Source organism: Vipera ursinii, assembly GCF_947247035.1.
Source record: "Vipera ursinii genome assembly, chromosome: 1".
In the NCBI taxonomy this organism is placed as follows: domain Eukaryota; kingdom Metazoa; phylum Chordata; class Lepidosauria; order Squamata; family Viperidae; genus Vipera; species Vipera ursinii.
In genome coordinates this window covers 202,051,725-202,068,522 of record NC_139512.1, presented here as the reverse complement: position 1 = coordinate 202,068,522, position 16,798 = coordinate 202,051,725, and the positions used below count along the sequence as shown (strand labels likewise).

At 40.2% G+C, this 16,798-nt stretch overlaps 1 protein-coding gene across 1 annotated transcript in view; it reads right to left on the bottom strand.

The window, feature by feature from the left end:
* The window catches only part of JAG1 (jagged canonical Notch ligand 1), a 59,221-nt gene that overhangs the window by 32,543 nt on the left and 9,880 nt on the right, over positions 1-16,798 (bottom strand). The window contains exons 3-4 of the mRNA XM_083379771.1: positions 11,314-11,365; positions 1,851-2,105 (exon numbers count right to left, since the gene is read on the bottom strand). Coding sequence (XP_083235897.1) covers positions 1,851-2,105; positions 11,314-11,365 — 307 coding nt within the window. The remainder of the gene's footprint in view (positions 1-1,850; positions 2,106-11,313; positions 11,366-16,798) is intronic.

The following is a 16,798-nucleotide window of genomic DNA, read 5'->3' as shown; positions in this document are numbered from 1 at the left end:
AAAGCAAAACTAGAGAAGAGGAGGGTAGGCCAGTTTGTGGAAGTCTCATGGGCGAAACATTCTTAAATTGACACCCCAATATTAACTTCTGCTCTAGTTAGTAGCAGCAGCAGCTCAGGTAGCAATCTTTCCCCATCATTCTGCTACCTGCTCCTCTGTCTTGGCAATCTGAGGGATCCTCCGTTTTGGCAATCGGTTTTGGCAATCTGTACACCTAGGGCTGTGTGGTACAAAGTTAAACAGTCCATAATATGAGATATAGTTGCTTTTTAAAGAGAGGTTATGTTTGGTTATTTAGGCATCCCCAGGCTTTGGGGACTGGTGGTCACTTCTGGAATGTAGAGGACATCCTGTGGGTGCTTGCTAGACGTTGGTTACTGGGATGAGGTTCATCCATTCGCAAAATGGCTGATGTAGAGGGTATAATTCCTAATTATGATCCTACCTGATACCTATGGAAGCCCCTCTTTAACAGAACCCCCCATTTACTACTGTCCTTCTTCAAGGAAGGGAGGAAAGCTACCATTTTTTAATTTCTAAAATAAAATGAGGTCTATTAGGCCTCAGATGCGTTCTTGGCTATAAAGAAGCTTAGGTTTTGTTTTGCAGCTCAATATGTATATAATTTTTTTTAAAAAAAATATTCCAAAAAAATACAATCACTCTTTCTCACTCACTTACTGACTCACACATACAGCCCAGGAGGACAGGGAAGATTGATCTATATTAAGTCAGGATCTGCAAGCATAGTACTACCTCTAAGAGGCCACATTAGACCAAGTCATATGAGGTACTGAATGGAAGTCACAACTCACAAAATAATCATGCATTATTAAACTGAAAACAAACACAGCTTGGGAGGTCTCCTGGATATATCACTAGCTGAGAAAGCTTAGGCAGCAACGTTAAGGAGTTTTGTTTTGTTTTGCCAGCTGCAGCTCTCCCTGGAGAAGTCAAGTTATTCATCCACTAGTGGTGTCCAAGCTGGATTGCTGTAACACAGCCTTTATGCTGTTCAAATCCTTTCGGTCCCTTCTTCACTGGTAGGGAATGTAACTGTTCAAGGATGGCTGTATCAGTAGGCTAAAGAGGTTGGTTCGTGTGATATCTGCATTGTGCCAACTGCACTGTGGGCAAGTAGGTTTACTGATCTAATCTGCTTTTCAAACAAGTTAAACTGGTATCATCATTACAGCTTTCAGGATGAACATGTTCTGTTTATCTGCATCTTGTATGAAGCAGTACTTCTTTTACAAATGAAGGCGAATATACGTGTCCCAGGATGATGTTGCAGGATCCAATCTGGCTTGGTCACCGGGACTGACTCTAGAGAGAAGTTCCCTGTGAATGGGCTCCAGCATGCGCCCGAAAGCTTGGAAGACAAAATCTGTGCTCCTGGTGACTGACCCGGATTGGATTCTGTAGTGCTTCTTTTACCTGTTTTGATTTGTTCACCATTCAACTTCTAACCTCCCCGTAAAGGCATTACAGTTCTGGTAACTTAAATATGTGTTCATTCCTCCATGTTTCCCAGCATGGAATTTGCCTTTACCACAGCAATAAAAAAATCTTGGATGTTTGCTAGAAACATAATAATAATAATAATAATAATAATAATAATAATAATTATTATTATCTCTTGACGACATCTGTATCTTTAGTCTCCTTACTCAGTCATTACCAACTCTGACCTCATTAGCATATATGTGAAGGTAGAACTTGTTTGCCTAAGTTCTAACAAAACCACTTCTTCTGAGCAGATGTTTAGTTGGCCTAAAAAGATAACCTCTTTGGCCTCTAGAATTTGGGAGTGGAGGATGTACAAGAAACAGAACATGGGTATTACAAACCTCTGTTGCAGTCTGGTCCCATCCAGCCTTCCAAGCAAGTTTTATTGCCATTCTGATCACAAGTATAGTGTCCAAAGAAGTCATCTCTTGGTCGACAAAGTTTGTTGCATCCAAAACCATAGTAGTGTTCATCACAGGTGACCCGGATCTGGTATTCAAAATGAGCTACGCCAGAATTTTGCTTCAAGACCTGCCACTGACGGCTTGGATTGATCATCCCAGAGTGTGATGCCTTTTCAATAATGCTATCTGCATCTGACATGAAAAAAAAAGAAGGAAGAAAAATCAGTAAGAATGAAACAACCATTTGGGAGGACCTTTACTACAGTGTTAATTCACCCAAGTAGCCCCCCAAAAGTGAAAGATGTGGTAGTTAATGTAATAATATTGTCAAGTCTTGAAGCACCAACCTGCATTGAAGTCACCAACAGGAAACATACATTTTCATAGAAATTTGGGGCTACTTCATCCTTTGCCGTTGCTCTCCTAGTTAGCATTTCTAAGTACACTATGCATATGCAATCCAATGAGCTCCTTATTCCTAACATAAAATACCTCCTTGCCCAGTTCTGCCAACTGTGTGGATAGCATTCTATCCATTAAATCAAACAATTATAAAGTGAACTTTATGAATCAAGAAAATACAGCTAGAAAACACGTGCTTTATGAAAAAAACGTAACTCTAAATCTGGAGCGGAAGATATGATGAACAATTAGGAAGGCAGCACGAGGCTGGAACAGCTTTTACAAACAAGAAGAACCCAGCTCCCACTTACAATGTGCTTTATTTTGATAATTCCATTCAACAACCAGATAGCCTTTGCATAGCATTTATAAAGCCTTTGGGCCATATACAGTAGAAGTGTTGCAACAACCTACTTGGACTTGGAAAACCCATGCCAAAAATTTCCAGACCAACGTGTCTAAGCAAGACCTTAAAGCAATAAGGGATGGTTGCTCACCTCCCCAAGTAATTTTTTAAAGCCAGTTATGGTAGTCATCCATTTTTTTAGAGGCCAGTTTTCAAGCTACTTTAAGCTATCGTTATATACACGCTTAACTGTGAGTAAGCCTGATTAATTCATAGCACTGATGTCTGTGTGGACATGTAAAGGGATAAATTGGGAAAATGAAGGTGGAAATAATCTGACAAGATTTCTCCATGATCTCTTTGAAGGAAGGGTTGGTTTCCAGGAATCTCATCCTAGTTCTGAAAGAAAGCCCTCAACTGCTGTGGGGTATACATAACACCTGAAAATTTCACATTAGCATGGAACATTGTGTATAGATCTGTGATATTTCACTTTGTAGTCTAGCCCTGTTACTTCAGTTATCTGACACTGCCATATGACTTGCTTGCTAGCAGTTCTGGGCTATAGCATGAATTTTTTTCAAGGCACAGAAAGGTGCCTAGTACACTTAGAAAAAAATGGGGAGGAAAGAAGGGAAGGGAAGGGGGGAAAATTGGCAATAATGCCAAGATATAGGTAAGGTGACAGCATGCCTAATGATAGTAAAGCAAGATAGATTTTAAAAAAGAACCTGCCCAGTTTCCTAAAGATAAAATTTTAAAAAACATATTTTTCTGTTTTGGAATAGTAATGAAAAAAAAACTTATGAGCTTCTGGTTGTTCTCTTTCTAAAGATTATTCCTAAAGCTTCCAGGTTATTTAATATATACTCAACAGGTTAATTTGAAATGAATATTCTAGCTATATTATGAACCGTGGTGAGCAGATCATGGACTAAAAACATCAACAAACATATGAATGTATTCCAAAGCCTCAAACGAAGTTAGATGATGATAGTCTTATTTAGCCTAGTTTAGCGAATTACAACTTTTCATGGCTGTCCAGGGTGTGTTATAAAATTTCTTCCAACTCAGCTGAGAATACTTCAGCTGGAAGAAACTGAATATGGACTTCCGCATGCAAATTCATTTCTGAAGGTAAGTCTCATTTGCAGAACAGCCATGGCAAATGTAATCCATGAAGTTATAAGAAAGGACAAAAGTCAATTTAGGTATTTCAAGTTGATGACTATGTTACTAAGACAGCCTTCTTGTTTGGTTTTATTTTTTTATCATGTAAGAGCTTCAGGGAGGATTATGTGATCCCACTTGATATTGTGGGAGAGGCTCTGCTCCATTTTTAGCCACAGTTCTATTTCCAGCATTATAGGCTGCTTTAATTATGGGCTAATAGAGGTATTAATACTTCTGAACAATTAAATGCCAATCAAGCTTTTAAACCATTGGAGTTATTGCAAGAAGAATTGCAACTGAAATGTGGAATAGCAGTAAATTCTGTTGAAACTCGTCCTGATTTCACCATGTGATCCAAACACATTACAAGCCACCAAAGCCTCCAAAACTATTATCAGCTCAGAAATGCTGTTAGACAATTCTAAATCTGCAGATTTTCTTTTAAATAGTCAGTTAAAGAACAATGCGGAGGTAGATATTGAAATAAAGAGTAAGAATATCATTAAATCTCTTTAAAATATTAGTTTAGCCAACACAAAAAATGGCATGATGGAAGTTTAAAATGACAGGGGACATTTATGCACAAGATTTGGACTTGTCCCATTAAAGACCAGTTTTGGCTGAATGCTCACATATATTTGTTCAAATGATTTTGGGAAAAGTAATTACACTGAAAGAGACGAGTATGATTTTGAACTCTATATTTTAAAAAATGGAATTTAACATAATCGAGTTATGGATTTTCAGCAAAAAGATTCAGCAAACTGTATTATTCTTTTGACAGAAATACAGCAATTTACAATTTATCTTCAGTTACAATCTTGAACTAATAGTACATGTTCACTCCCTACTTATGAACTGGCTTTACAGGCATAGTGGAAAGACTGATAATATTAAGCTACACACTTAAGATTTAACGCTATGTTTAAAAACCGCTTTCTGCAAGGATATTATACCTCTCTTTTGAGAACAGTTATGCTGGGAACATAGACCTAGTTACTTATTCAGCTAACAGCTTTCACAATATTTGTTCCAGGTCACTTTGTAATGTAAATTGCACCATAAAGAGCCACTGTTGCACACTTCATTTCTCTAATAATGGAGATACCTGTAGGGCCAATTCACACGTGCAAGTCAACAGATCCCTTATCAAGGGATGCAAGAGCATGCTGCTAGCAATTGCATGACCTCTAGGTCTGCAGAGTTAGCATTATGTTCACATAAAGCTCTGAAGAGACAAGGGGAATGCAACTTATATGTGTAAAATGCTCCGCCTCTGCCTCCCCCCCCCACTTCACCTTGGTATATCATAACATTATTGGGCAGTTATTAGCCACCTCACAGGAAAAAAAACAAGCACTCACATAACCAGCTGTGGTAGGATTTTCCACATATGCTTTACTCCTTCTCTCCCCTCCCACCTTGGCAGCTTGCAGTACCCAAAGAAAATTAGTTCAGAGATTGAGAAACCTTCCATTACTAAGCCACAGAAATGGAAGGTTAATGACTAGCAATCCAATGGCGGCAGACAGTGAAAAAAATAAATAAAGCCAGCCTGCCTAGAGAGAAAGCGATCTGTAGATTTTGCCACTGACCACGCTGGAATCTTACACTTTGAATCAAAATGAGAAGAGAACCCCCCCCCCCCGCACCGAAAGCAATTGGTCACTAATAGGAATGTAGGAAAGAGAAGGTATATATTGAGGGATGAAGGTGTTGTCATCATCACCATCATCATTATTATTGATCATTGCACAGTCAGCCAGATGTTCAGACTGGATTTGGCATTTTTGTCTATCTATTGAGTTCTTATCAAGAACCTGGGATAGGCAGATGTGGATGTTTGATGATATTATAGATATCGTTGCAGGATGGAAGCAGTTCCTAGTAAGGCCGCTTTTTGCAATTGACATGGTGAATTTGTCAATGCCAATGGTGTTCAAGTGGTGCTCCAGTTGTTTTGGGATTATTATTATTACTAATTATTATTATTACTAATTATTATTACTTCTTCTTCTTCTTCTTATTGTTGTTGTTGTTATTATTATTATTATTATTATTATTATTATTATTATTTTGCCTAAGCTCATCACAAAATGTGTTTATGGTATTTGGGCAAGTCAAGATGCACAGATAAAATGCTGCTTTCTTGCTTAAATAGCAGATAATTTAGAAAGGCTAGATCATTAATTTACCTACTAATCTGGTCTGTTGTGGTGGGATGTTTGGCTATTAAGATCCTTTCAGCTTCTGATATCAAAATCCAATTTTCCGGGGGGGGGGGGGTATATTCTGTACTGTTAAACCAGGACACAGTTGGCAATCAATTATTACTAGGGAAAAGCTGTGCTGTGTAGCTTTTTTTCTCTTTGTTAAGGTAAGCAAGTAGGCTACAGCCTCACAAGTTTGAAATAAGAAAGCTATGCCTACTCAGAGACCCATAAGGTCATTATTTATCCATTAGCATTACCATATCACATTCAATGGTTAAATCAATCCTCAAGGCCATCTTTACCCATCTAAGAGTATTGAGAAAGTGGAATACATTTTTTAAAACAAAATCAACATCCCTAAGTGACCTCAACAATTTTAGATACATAAATAAGAATCCACTTGGATTTAAAGACTATAGAGATTAGGGTAGGGAGAACCAGACAATACATTATCTTCAGAATGCCTTCCTAAGGTCTGCTTGAATTATTAGGAAATATACTCAGAATATCTAACACTATTCAGAATGCATCCTTTTAAACTGTTAGTTGACTTTCTCATTCTAGCAAACTAGAGGTTCCAATCTCACAAAAAGATTCCAGACACCTGTAATTTTCATATGTATTATCTCAGCCTTATTTAGGAAGAATTCCTGCTAACTTTCATTATGTTGCTGATGTGTCCTTTAAAAGAAGATGTTCGTGATATGTTCCAAAGGAGGAATGCCTAGTCCTACAGGTTCAAGTCCTTTGAAAAAAACAGCATGCTACCACCCAATGACCTTTGCTAGCTATCTTCAGATCCAGTCTTTTACAACCTGCACTGGATTGCAATTCCCAGAATTCCTATGCACCATGGCCGAAACTATTTGTAGGCCAAATCCCATTATAGTCACTGTAGCTGATTTCCTAGCAGGCATCAGACTGCCTATCCTTTTACTACATTTGACATCTCCCATCTAAGTACATCTGAAGAAAGCATTTTAAATTGTCACACATTTGTTTTTCAGAGAAAGGACCAATAAAATACCTACTTATGTACCATAACTACTCCATACCTGCCTCTAAACGTATTCTTCAAGAATAATAAGATCTTCATATGCCATATTTGGAAGCACATCAAGGTAACACAGAGAAAGATTCCTATCTTTGTTTTGAGATCCTGGAATTCAAGGCTCGCCCGAACTTGAATAAGATACTATTTGTTTGTGGAGGGCTGCTGAATGTGAACCACTCAGAAAGCTTTAACTGGATGGTATTACAAACAAGATGGTAGACTAGACAGTTATCTTCCAGATATGTTAGACTACTTCTTCCATAATCTATCCCAATTACTGGCTATGCAAGATAAAAGTGCTCAGAACTGCAACATAATTGAGAAAATTTGCTCTTTAATCTGACATTAATAGGGCTTCTGGACTCTAGCTTTAGGGAACAGCACAAAATATTTTCCACAAAATATTTAACACTTCAATTAGTAAAGATGAATGTATTGTTAACCAGTCTAAATATTGTTTCTCCAAAAGCAATTTAAAACAGTTCAGTTACATTAATTAATCTGCCCCATTCTTTTAAACACATGCAAATTATGAATCAATTGCCATTGCGGTATTGCTTTCTAATCTATTCATCATAAAGTTCTATGAGACCTAATAAAATTTTGCAATAGCAGATAAACAATGTAATATTGAAAGGAGGAAGTTTGCATTGCATGGCCACCATTGTGATCAATTATGCAATATCAGATCTATTGCAAATTGACTCATGAATTAAGGGCAAAGCTCCATCTCGACGTGGTCAAACATGCTTTTCAGAAAAAGGATTTTAAGTAACTTTTTTTTGGGGGGGGGATGGCGGGGGTTGGTGGAAAAACTTCACTTCCAGAATGTTCGAACAAATAAAGGATCCATTGTGAAGCTTTAGACATTCTGTTTCATGAAATAAAGATGAGATCTATTCAAAGCAGAGATAGTACAAGATGCAGAATGAAAAGAATTAGGCTTTTCTAGCAAACAAGAGCTTCTTTCAAATGCAGTGTTTCTCCAATAGACTCAATGTGGCAACACCTATATGAGAGTCACTTCTCTTTCATACGTTGTTTATGCTTTTATGCCAGGGCCAATCTTGTATTTTCTAGTTGCAGTGTCCACAAAATACACTTGCTTCTGTAATGGAAGTGTTCTTCATCCTTTGCTTGCCATGCAGAAGAGACCATCCAACCAATGATGAAACCTTCACCATTGTAAGATCCACCATGAGAAAATGTTAGCAAGCAAGTTTCTCTAGAGGAGAGCTTTCACAACCATTTTGGGAAGAAGATGATTAAGGTTGGCTAGATAGAAATGAGACCTACAGCCCTGCACAATGAACTCATTGTTACAACTGCTCTCCTCCTCCCGCTAAAAAGGGGATCCAAAAAGAACTAGAATCCAACCGAGTGCTAACAGTGAGAGCAGGCATACACGTGATTTAAAAGTGGAAGATGGTGTTGGTGGCAGCAGACATCTGCCTAAATCAGCAAGACCTAGGAAGTCATTTGCTTCTATTTCCAAATTAAGATGCAACGTTAGCAAGCTTTAGAACCCCTTGTTGCTTCATATATGAAGGAAGGATCTCCAAAACATCACTTCCTTGAATTGGACTTGAGCCATTTCTGAAAAGCCAGAATGACTGCAGATGTTACTTATTTATCTCTGCAATGCATCTGCCACCTATTTAGGTGACATATATGCTACCAATTTTCCTCTAGTCCATACATAGGACTTCATCTGAGTTTCATGACATAGCATCATGCTGTGGGCCAAATGAAAACATACTCATAAAGTACTAAGCACATGACATAAAAATTGTACGGAAGCAGTATGCACAGAGGAAAGTACTATAGCAGGGGTCTTCAAACTTGGCCCTTTTATGACTTGTGGACTTCAACTCCCAGAATTCCTCAGCCAGGCATGCTGGCTGAGGAATTCTGGGAGTTGAAGTCCACAAGTCATAAAAGGGCTAAGTTTGAAGACCTCTGTACTATAGCAACAACAGACATTTATAGAAAAATCAGCACTTATGAGTTCGCCAGGGAAAATTAAGAAGGATTGTGCAGGTACATTTCTCTAAAACAGGGGTGGGAATGATAGGCCCTTTTATGACTTGTGGATGCTGGCTCAAGAATCCTGGGAGTTGACATCCACAAGTCATAAAGGGGGCCATCATTCCTCATCCCCGTGTTCTAAAAGAAAACTAGTAGGACCAGGGCTTTTTTTCTCATAGAACGCTCAAAACGGAGTTCCGGCACCTTTTTTGGATGGAACCTTGTAGGGTAGGCAAGGCAGGTTGTATGACATGTGTGAGTTCCGGCACCTTTTTCTTTTACAAAAAAAGCACTGAGTAGGACATATATGGTTTCAATGCACTCATGAATTCAAATGTTCTAATATGCTGGGGTATTTTGCCAACTTCCTTTCTTTATGGTTTGAATTCCAATGGGAAATGGAATAATGGCTGGTGAACAACATTCATAATCCCATGGGCCAGAATGATTGAACCAATGCTTATGTCAAGCTTAGAGAGTGCAGGGTGATTATTTTGGCCCCACTGGTCGAAGGATATGCCTGGGTTTTGTCCGATGTCTGCTCCCAAGGAGAAGGGACAGACAACTGAGTAGGCTTTCACAACATGCTTGGTCTTGATTGTTAGTTATGTTTAATTCTTCATGGCAGACAGCCTTTTATGCCTACCTCAGGGGAGTTTCAGATGCATTCCTTCCCTCAGCTCCATCCTTTTTCAAATTTCTCACCTGAGATCAAAGGCTTGACCAGGTCCCTAATTATTTTCCTGGAGAAAACCTGCCATTCCTATCTCATTATCTCATGGCTTCTATATCTGCTACTTAGGTCCCTACCTCTACTAGCAGCTTCACCCCTAGGGAAGACAAATATTCTTAAGTGGCACATCTGTTAAGTTTCTGTCATGGCAGAAAAAGAACTTTTTCTGTCAAGGCAGAAAAAGCATTTATATCCTACCTAGACCAAGTTATAAACTACATTCAAGACAAGGTTGATAGAAGACATCCAGTTTTCCTCATTCGTTGGCAAGATCCTGAGTGTATCAAGAAAGAAGGCCATTTTGAGGAAATAATTGCTGATTTGTCAGGGATAGGGTCTCTGGATTCAGGGGCTCTGCTACTGTTCCACAATACCTACTTGCTAATTGTTTTGTTGGCTCATTTTACTTGGTGGATAATTTATCTATCCTGTCCTTTGTCCCTGCTTCCTTTTTTGATTTCATTTTCTCTCTCCTACCTTTTCTCCAAAATGTTATTATATTAAGTTTCCAGGTTTCCCTCTCTTCTCAGTTACAGTACAGACTCTTGTTCAGGCAGGCTGGCTAGCAAATGGTCACGTTATAGTCTAGCGCAGGGGTGTCAAACTCGCAACGTCACGTGACATGTCGTGACGTATTGTGACTTTTTTGCCATTGCCGGCAATGGGGTGGGCGCTATGATGCATCCGGCCCGCGGGCCGGCAGTTTGATACCCCTGGTTTAGTGCTACCATCCACAGTTGTTCTAGAAAGGATCTTCAGAGCCACATGGGGGAAAGTGGGTCAACCAATCCCAGTAGATTTCCACAAGTACTTCCTATACTTGCTTCAAAATCTTTTCAGCTTGTCCAAAAAGAAATATCTTGGCAATTTTCTGCTTTATTTTTTTTTTCTTACTAATGCTCGTTATGAGCCATGCAACAATAGATCAGAAGTCCAGATGTGCTCCTCTTGGAAGATAAATTCTCTTTCCCTAATGTAGCAGGTTTCTTCTCAATTCAACCTGGGACCACCATGGGGAGGGGAAAAAAATCTTTGTTGCTGCAACAGTATGTCTATCAAAAATATAAATTTCAGAATAACTTAAGGATTTGCCATCCTTTATTTTGTCAATCTAGTCACACGGTTATTCCCTGATACTGACCTCACCCAAAATTCGGTCCAAGATTAGAGATATTCTACAATGTTCTCTTTAAGGGGGTATCATCAGATGCATTGTGACCATAGCAGGCTAATTAGGAATTCTAGGAGCTGTACGCTCGGTGCATCCAGAAGACTCCTAGTGTATGTCCATCAGCTTTCCCTTTTCCACAGGTGCACACTATTCTGATTAAGATATGCATGGGAACTTTGCCACAGCATGGTGAAGGGTCGCATTTTTTGTAATGCCATCCTAACTGCTTACTCTTAAATAATTCCAGAAAAGGAAATAAAAAGGGGAAATGTATACTTACTAGCACTGTCGTTGCTGTAATCCCAGGCCTCAACCAGCAATGTGTAGGATCTCTGCAAGATAGTAGTAAGGATCAGTTATTTTTGTAAGGCACATTTATTCTACTATTTTATAGAGCACCTTCTAAAAACTGTTGAGCTGCTTTCTTTAAATTGTGACTTGCCAGTAAACATAAATAGTCAGTAGATTATAGCTGAAACAAAGGTGATCCTCTTGCAGCTGCTTAAGCTGCCTTATCCTTCCTGGTTCAAGCAATTTAAGGTGAAAAGTCTCATCTTTGTCATCACTAATGCATCTTACATACTTAGGCAGGAAGTTACCATCCCTCACCCGGCCAGGGTTTTGTTGTTATGCTACATAAAACATGCTGCAAGAAGAAAGCAGCCCTGAGAGAGGGAGATTTTTGTTTTTTTAATAATAATAAAAAACCCAAACATTTTACAAATATCAATGTTTCCCATTCAGAAAGCCAGGCATGGCTGCTAGAATTGCACTGTCAAGGTTCAGAGCCATAATCTCTAGAGATTCAGTTTTTCAGCACCTCTTTGAACACTTTGTCTAGGGCCTAGGCAAAGCCATCACTGTTCCCACAAGGATCAGGTAACGAAAGAAAGGAAAGAGCAGATGAATTTGAAAAGGGAGGGGGAAGGGGAAAGAGAGGGAGAAATGTATAAAGCAGCCATGAAAGGGGTGGGGAAAGGATTAGAAGGGTATTCTCTCCTTGTTCAAAACCTACCTGGATGAAACTTTAAAAATGGGAGAACTAGTGGCAACTGCACGCTTATAAACCCATTAAGCTGCCCTGCGAGATCTAAATGCCAGGAGTCATTGCAGTATACAAGACAAACAGATTTAGGCTGGAAGGATGCCAGCTACTCTAACTAAGCCACCTTCTCTTTAACCTTGAATCGAAACAGAAATTTAAAAACTCAAGGGATATAATCTGGTGCTTCCTCAGGTTTTGAACTTTGACCTCCCTGTTGGTTGTAGGACCTGTAACCCAAATCAATTAGAGGGCAGTAGGCGCCATCTTCTTTTGTCCATTCTACACGCAATTTACTACTTTACTACTTTATAGGTACCTCAAAGCAGCAAGCATATGTAATAATGCTCCTTTCTGCTCAACAATTCTGAGAGATGGGTTGGGCTGAGAGAGAGTGACTGTCCAAAGTCACCTAGCTGTCTTTCACGCCTGAAGTGGGACTAGAACTCATAGACTCCTGGTTTCTAGGCCAGCACTTTAACCATTATACCAAACTGGCTCTCTCAGAACTCCACATAGAATGAATGGTGTTTGAGTCAGAATGCTTAGATAAGTTGGACTGTAGGAGTTGGGCAGTAAAATGTCTAGTAAGATTACATTGCCTAAGACGAACATTATAACTGGTATAACTTACGAAATGAAGGTTACAACAAGTACTTCCTATGAAAGCTGAACATTGCTTATTACCTTTGCCAAACTGTAAAATGCCAGGACACCCCAAATTATTGCAAGTGGCACAGTTGGCTGGGAGGTATTATTCCAAGCCGTAGAAACTTTTTAAAACGTCTTTATTAAAAATGACATCCGAATCTCAGAGATAGCTAACACATTTAAATGAAAACCAATCCAAATAACATGGAAGAGTGAGCAAACTTTCACATTCTCCAGAACATTTCTTTTGAGTATTATCTCCATGTTGAAAGTTCTGGATGGATTTAAAATTCTTCTACCCTTATTGGCCACAACAAACTTTTCAATCAAAAACTTAGGAATCATTTTAGTGCTTAAAAGTTTTTGCATTTACAACAAATAATACAAACGTGGTCTTTACACACAAAGAAAAAAAGGCTTTATTTCTCACATAACTCGGCCAACAGATCAAGAGTCTGCCAAATATTAAAGAGACCAGGTGCAATTATTAGATCACCATACTTTTGAGAAACACAGGAGAGAGAAGTCAAAAGATTTTTGGGCAACCAAAAAGAACAGTTGTAACTCCTAAGGCTTAAATTTGCCTTATGTTTATTAACTGCTCTGCATTTGCTAGCAATCCACTTAAAGGACCAGTGGGAAGGAATTAAAAACTACCTGAAACAAATAGCTTCTTTGAGATAAAACAACCACTGTTATATATACACAAAGCTGACTTTTTCTAAACACAACGCAAACTAATTGCTCTCGACTTTGCTTTGCATTCAGTAACTGAACAAGAGAAAAAGGTTAGTTTTTCTTTTCTTTTTTTTTTTAAAGGTACAGTCTTGGACCGCAGCCTAAATATGCTTCATATTGAAAGCAGACAAGGATTCCATTTCGTTCACTGATAACTGTGGGAAAATGCTTCCCAAAGCATGCAAAGTTGGGCAAGCAGAGACTTGTGCCCCATCTTGCAATGAATGGCTGATTTCTTTTTTTTTTCTTTTACAGCACTCATATTTCATTATCACTCTATTACAGGCTTTTTCCTGAGTCACAACTAAGCACGGACAATCTTAAAAAAAGAAAAGAAAAAAGACTGAAGTACCTTATTCATATAATTCCTTCTCTACACCCCCCCCACACACCCATAGATATCGGAAATCCAAGATGCCAAGATCACAATGTAAATATACATTAAACTTCATGGGCAAGCAGTTTTACCTGTCAAGGTAACCTTCTTCCTTGGATTAATTGCAGCAACATTCAGGCTCTATCAGTGCAGAGAGGCACAACATGTTAGAGCAGGGGTGTCAAACTCAATTTCATTGAGGGCCGCATCAGCATTGCGGTTGCCCTCAGGGGGCCGGGTGGGTATGGCCTGGGTGGGCGTGGCCTACTGGGTGGGCGTGGCTAAAGTGCGTATGGCCTACTGGGTGGGCGTGGCCAGCTCTACATCGTTTGTATCAAGGGTGCCTATGGGGGCCTGGGCCGGAGTGGGACAGATCTGAGGGTCTCTGGCAGAAGGAGGGTCTCTGGGCCAGGGCCAAGGCAGTGGGGGCCATTCCCTCACTGTTTCCAGGATGGCTTCGCGGGCCGGATGAAACCACTTTGCGGGCCGGATCTGGCCCCCGGGCCTTGTGTTTGACATGTCTGTGTTAGAGCAAGCTGGAAGCATACCACACATACAAAAAAAATAAAAAAACAAAGAGCCAATTATGGCCTCTCATGCTACCTCCAGTTAAGAGGATGTTTTCATGCTGGGTTGCACAATCATTTCAGAAGATACCCTCCTCAAACAGTTCCTGCTCCTTTTAGCATTGTTGGCCAGCATGTTTCACTCCGGGAGTGTATTGCTACAAGGGCTACTACTGCTGTTATACTAACCACCGTACCACATTTTAATGCCGCTGTAGCAAGTCTCAATTTGCTTGCATGCTCAATTCAAGAGAGTCACTTTCTTCGTATAGTTTTATCCCTTGATTTTTGTTTAATCTGGAATGATAGTGGCCCCTTTGCATTTCTATCAGGCAAACGATCTTTAACTTGCAGCCCAAATGCAAAAGTTTTAGAATGGCCATTTATTGCATGTAGTTGGCAAATGCATGGGGGTGGAGGGTGGGGAATAATAATAGTAATAATGTTGGAAGGGACCTTGGAGGTCATCTAGTCCAACCCCCTGCTCAGGCAGGAAACCTTATACCATTTCAGGCAAATGGCTGTCCAGTCTCTTCTTAAAAACCTCCAGTGTTGGAGCATTCACCACCTCTGGAGGCAGGTTGTTCCACTGATTAATTGTTCTAACTGTCAGGAAATTTCTCCTTAGTTCTAGGTTGCTTCTCTCCTTGACTAGTTTCCATCCGTTGCTTCTTGTCCTGCTTTCAGGTGCTTTGGAGGATAGCTTGGCTCCCTCTTCTTCACCTGGCCTAGTTTTACCTGGCCTAGTGAAAGGTCTTCATTTTTGCACAATTTTTTTACAATTAACACAGAAGCCTGACTCCCATGTCCCATGTTTGTTCGGCCTGATCCATTTCAGTTGTCAGGGGCAGGGAAATCTCCAGTAGTACCCAACTGGAGATTTCTGCTTTAAAAGTCCTGCACCACCAAGACATTAGAGAGTTAAGAGGTGTGCATCAATCCCCACTCTATAGATGAACTATTAAGATAGCCAAGGAATGCAGGCATACAGCACAGAGGCTTAATTTTTCCCATGCCACGTCTGACCTTTGCACATCTTTGAATAAATACAAATACAAGTCAGACACAAGGAATTCCACATCTTGAACCTTATCCCATCAAGTCAAGGTACTAGGCAACAAGTAGGAAGGCAGCTACAAGAGAAAGTCACATCCAGTTCCCTAGTGCAACTCTATCCTTGGCCAGCCAGAGACAAAGAGGCCTCCATACAATTACAGGAAAAGAAAACCATATAGGCCTGAAGTTTAGGCTTGGGAATGACAGGAAAAACCCCTCTATGGCTTATTCAGAATCAAAAACACAAAGCAAGCCCCCAAGGCATGTAATATGAACCTTCAGAAAGAAAGGAATTGGCCAGCTCTCATCAGGGAGTCACACTGTGTCTAGCCACTACTATTTCAGCCTTACCAGGAGAGGATGATGTGATGATTAAGTTGCCCCACCAGTAACCATCCTATAAATCAGAGGTCCCCAACCTTTTGGGCACCAGGGACCGATTTGGTGGAAAGAGGTTTTTCCACGGAGCGTGGTTTTGTGTGTTGCCTGCATCTCGTGGATAGGGCTTTGCTTGTTGGTGCGGACCGTTTGCTGGCATGCCACGGCCTGGTACTGGTCCACGGACCGGTGGTCGGGGACCCCTGCTATAAATGTCAGAGATAAGGCAAGGGAAAGTGTCCTTCTCTAAATTCATTGTTTTGCTTGAGGTCTAGAACAGGGGTCCCCAACCCCCGGTCTGTGGACCGCTACCAGGCCGCGGCATGCCAGCAAACGGTCCGCATGAACAAGCAAAGCCCCATCTGTGGGGTGCAGGCAGCACACAAAACCACGCACTCCCCGCTCCCCGGAAAAACCTGGAACTGGTCCCTGGTGCCCAAAAGGTTGGGGACCTCTGGTCTAGAATATATTGGGACAGCCTATTATCAAGCATGCCCACATTCACATCCCAGACACAAGCTTACCATTGATCACATTTCTGCTGATAATAAAAAGTAAAACTTAATATCTGTAAAGGCCAGGTATCTAGCCCTTTCTTGGTTCTCTTTGCTGACTTTGCTCTTCCTGCGCAAACACTATTTTGTCCCCTCTACACAGTTTGCCCACCATCCCAATGCAGCCCCTTCCACACAGATATTCTTTCAGCAATCAAGACTGCTGTCCAAGGCTATCTCTAGTTGGGATGTACTGACAGAGGAGACTTGCAATCCTGGTCATTACCTTAAAAAGCCCGCTCTCAGCTCCTGAGAGCAAACAATATTGCTACAAAGAGGCTCCAAGTGACATTATGAACACAATCATAGAGATTACCGGTAAATGATTTGCCACTGCCTTCTTCCATTTTTTTTTAAATTCTTAGTCTAGTTTACAGCCTGGAGATTTCCTAGCAGTTTTCTAT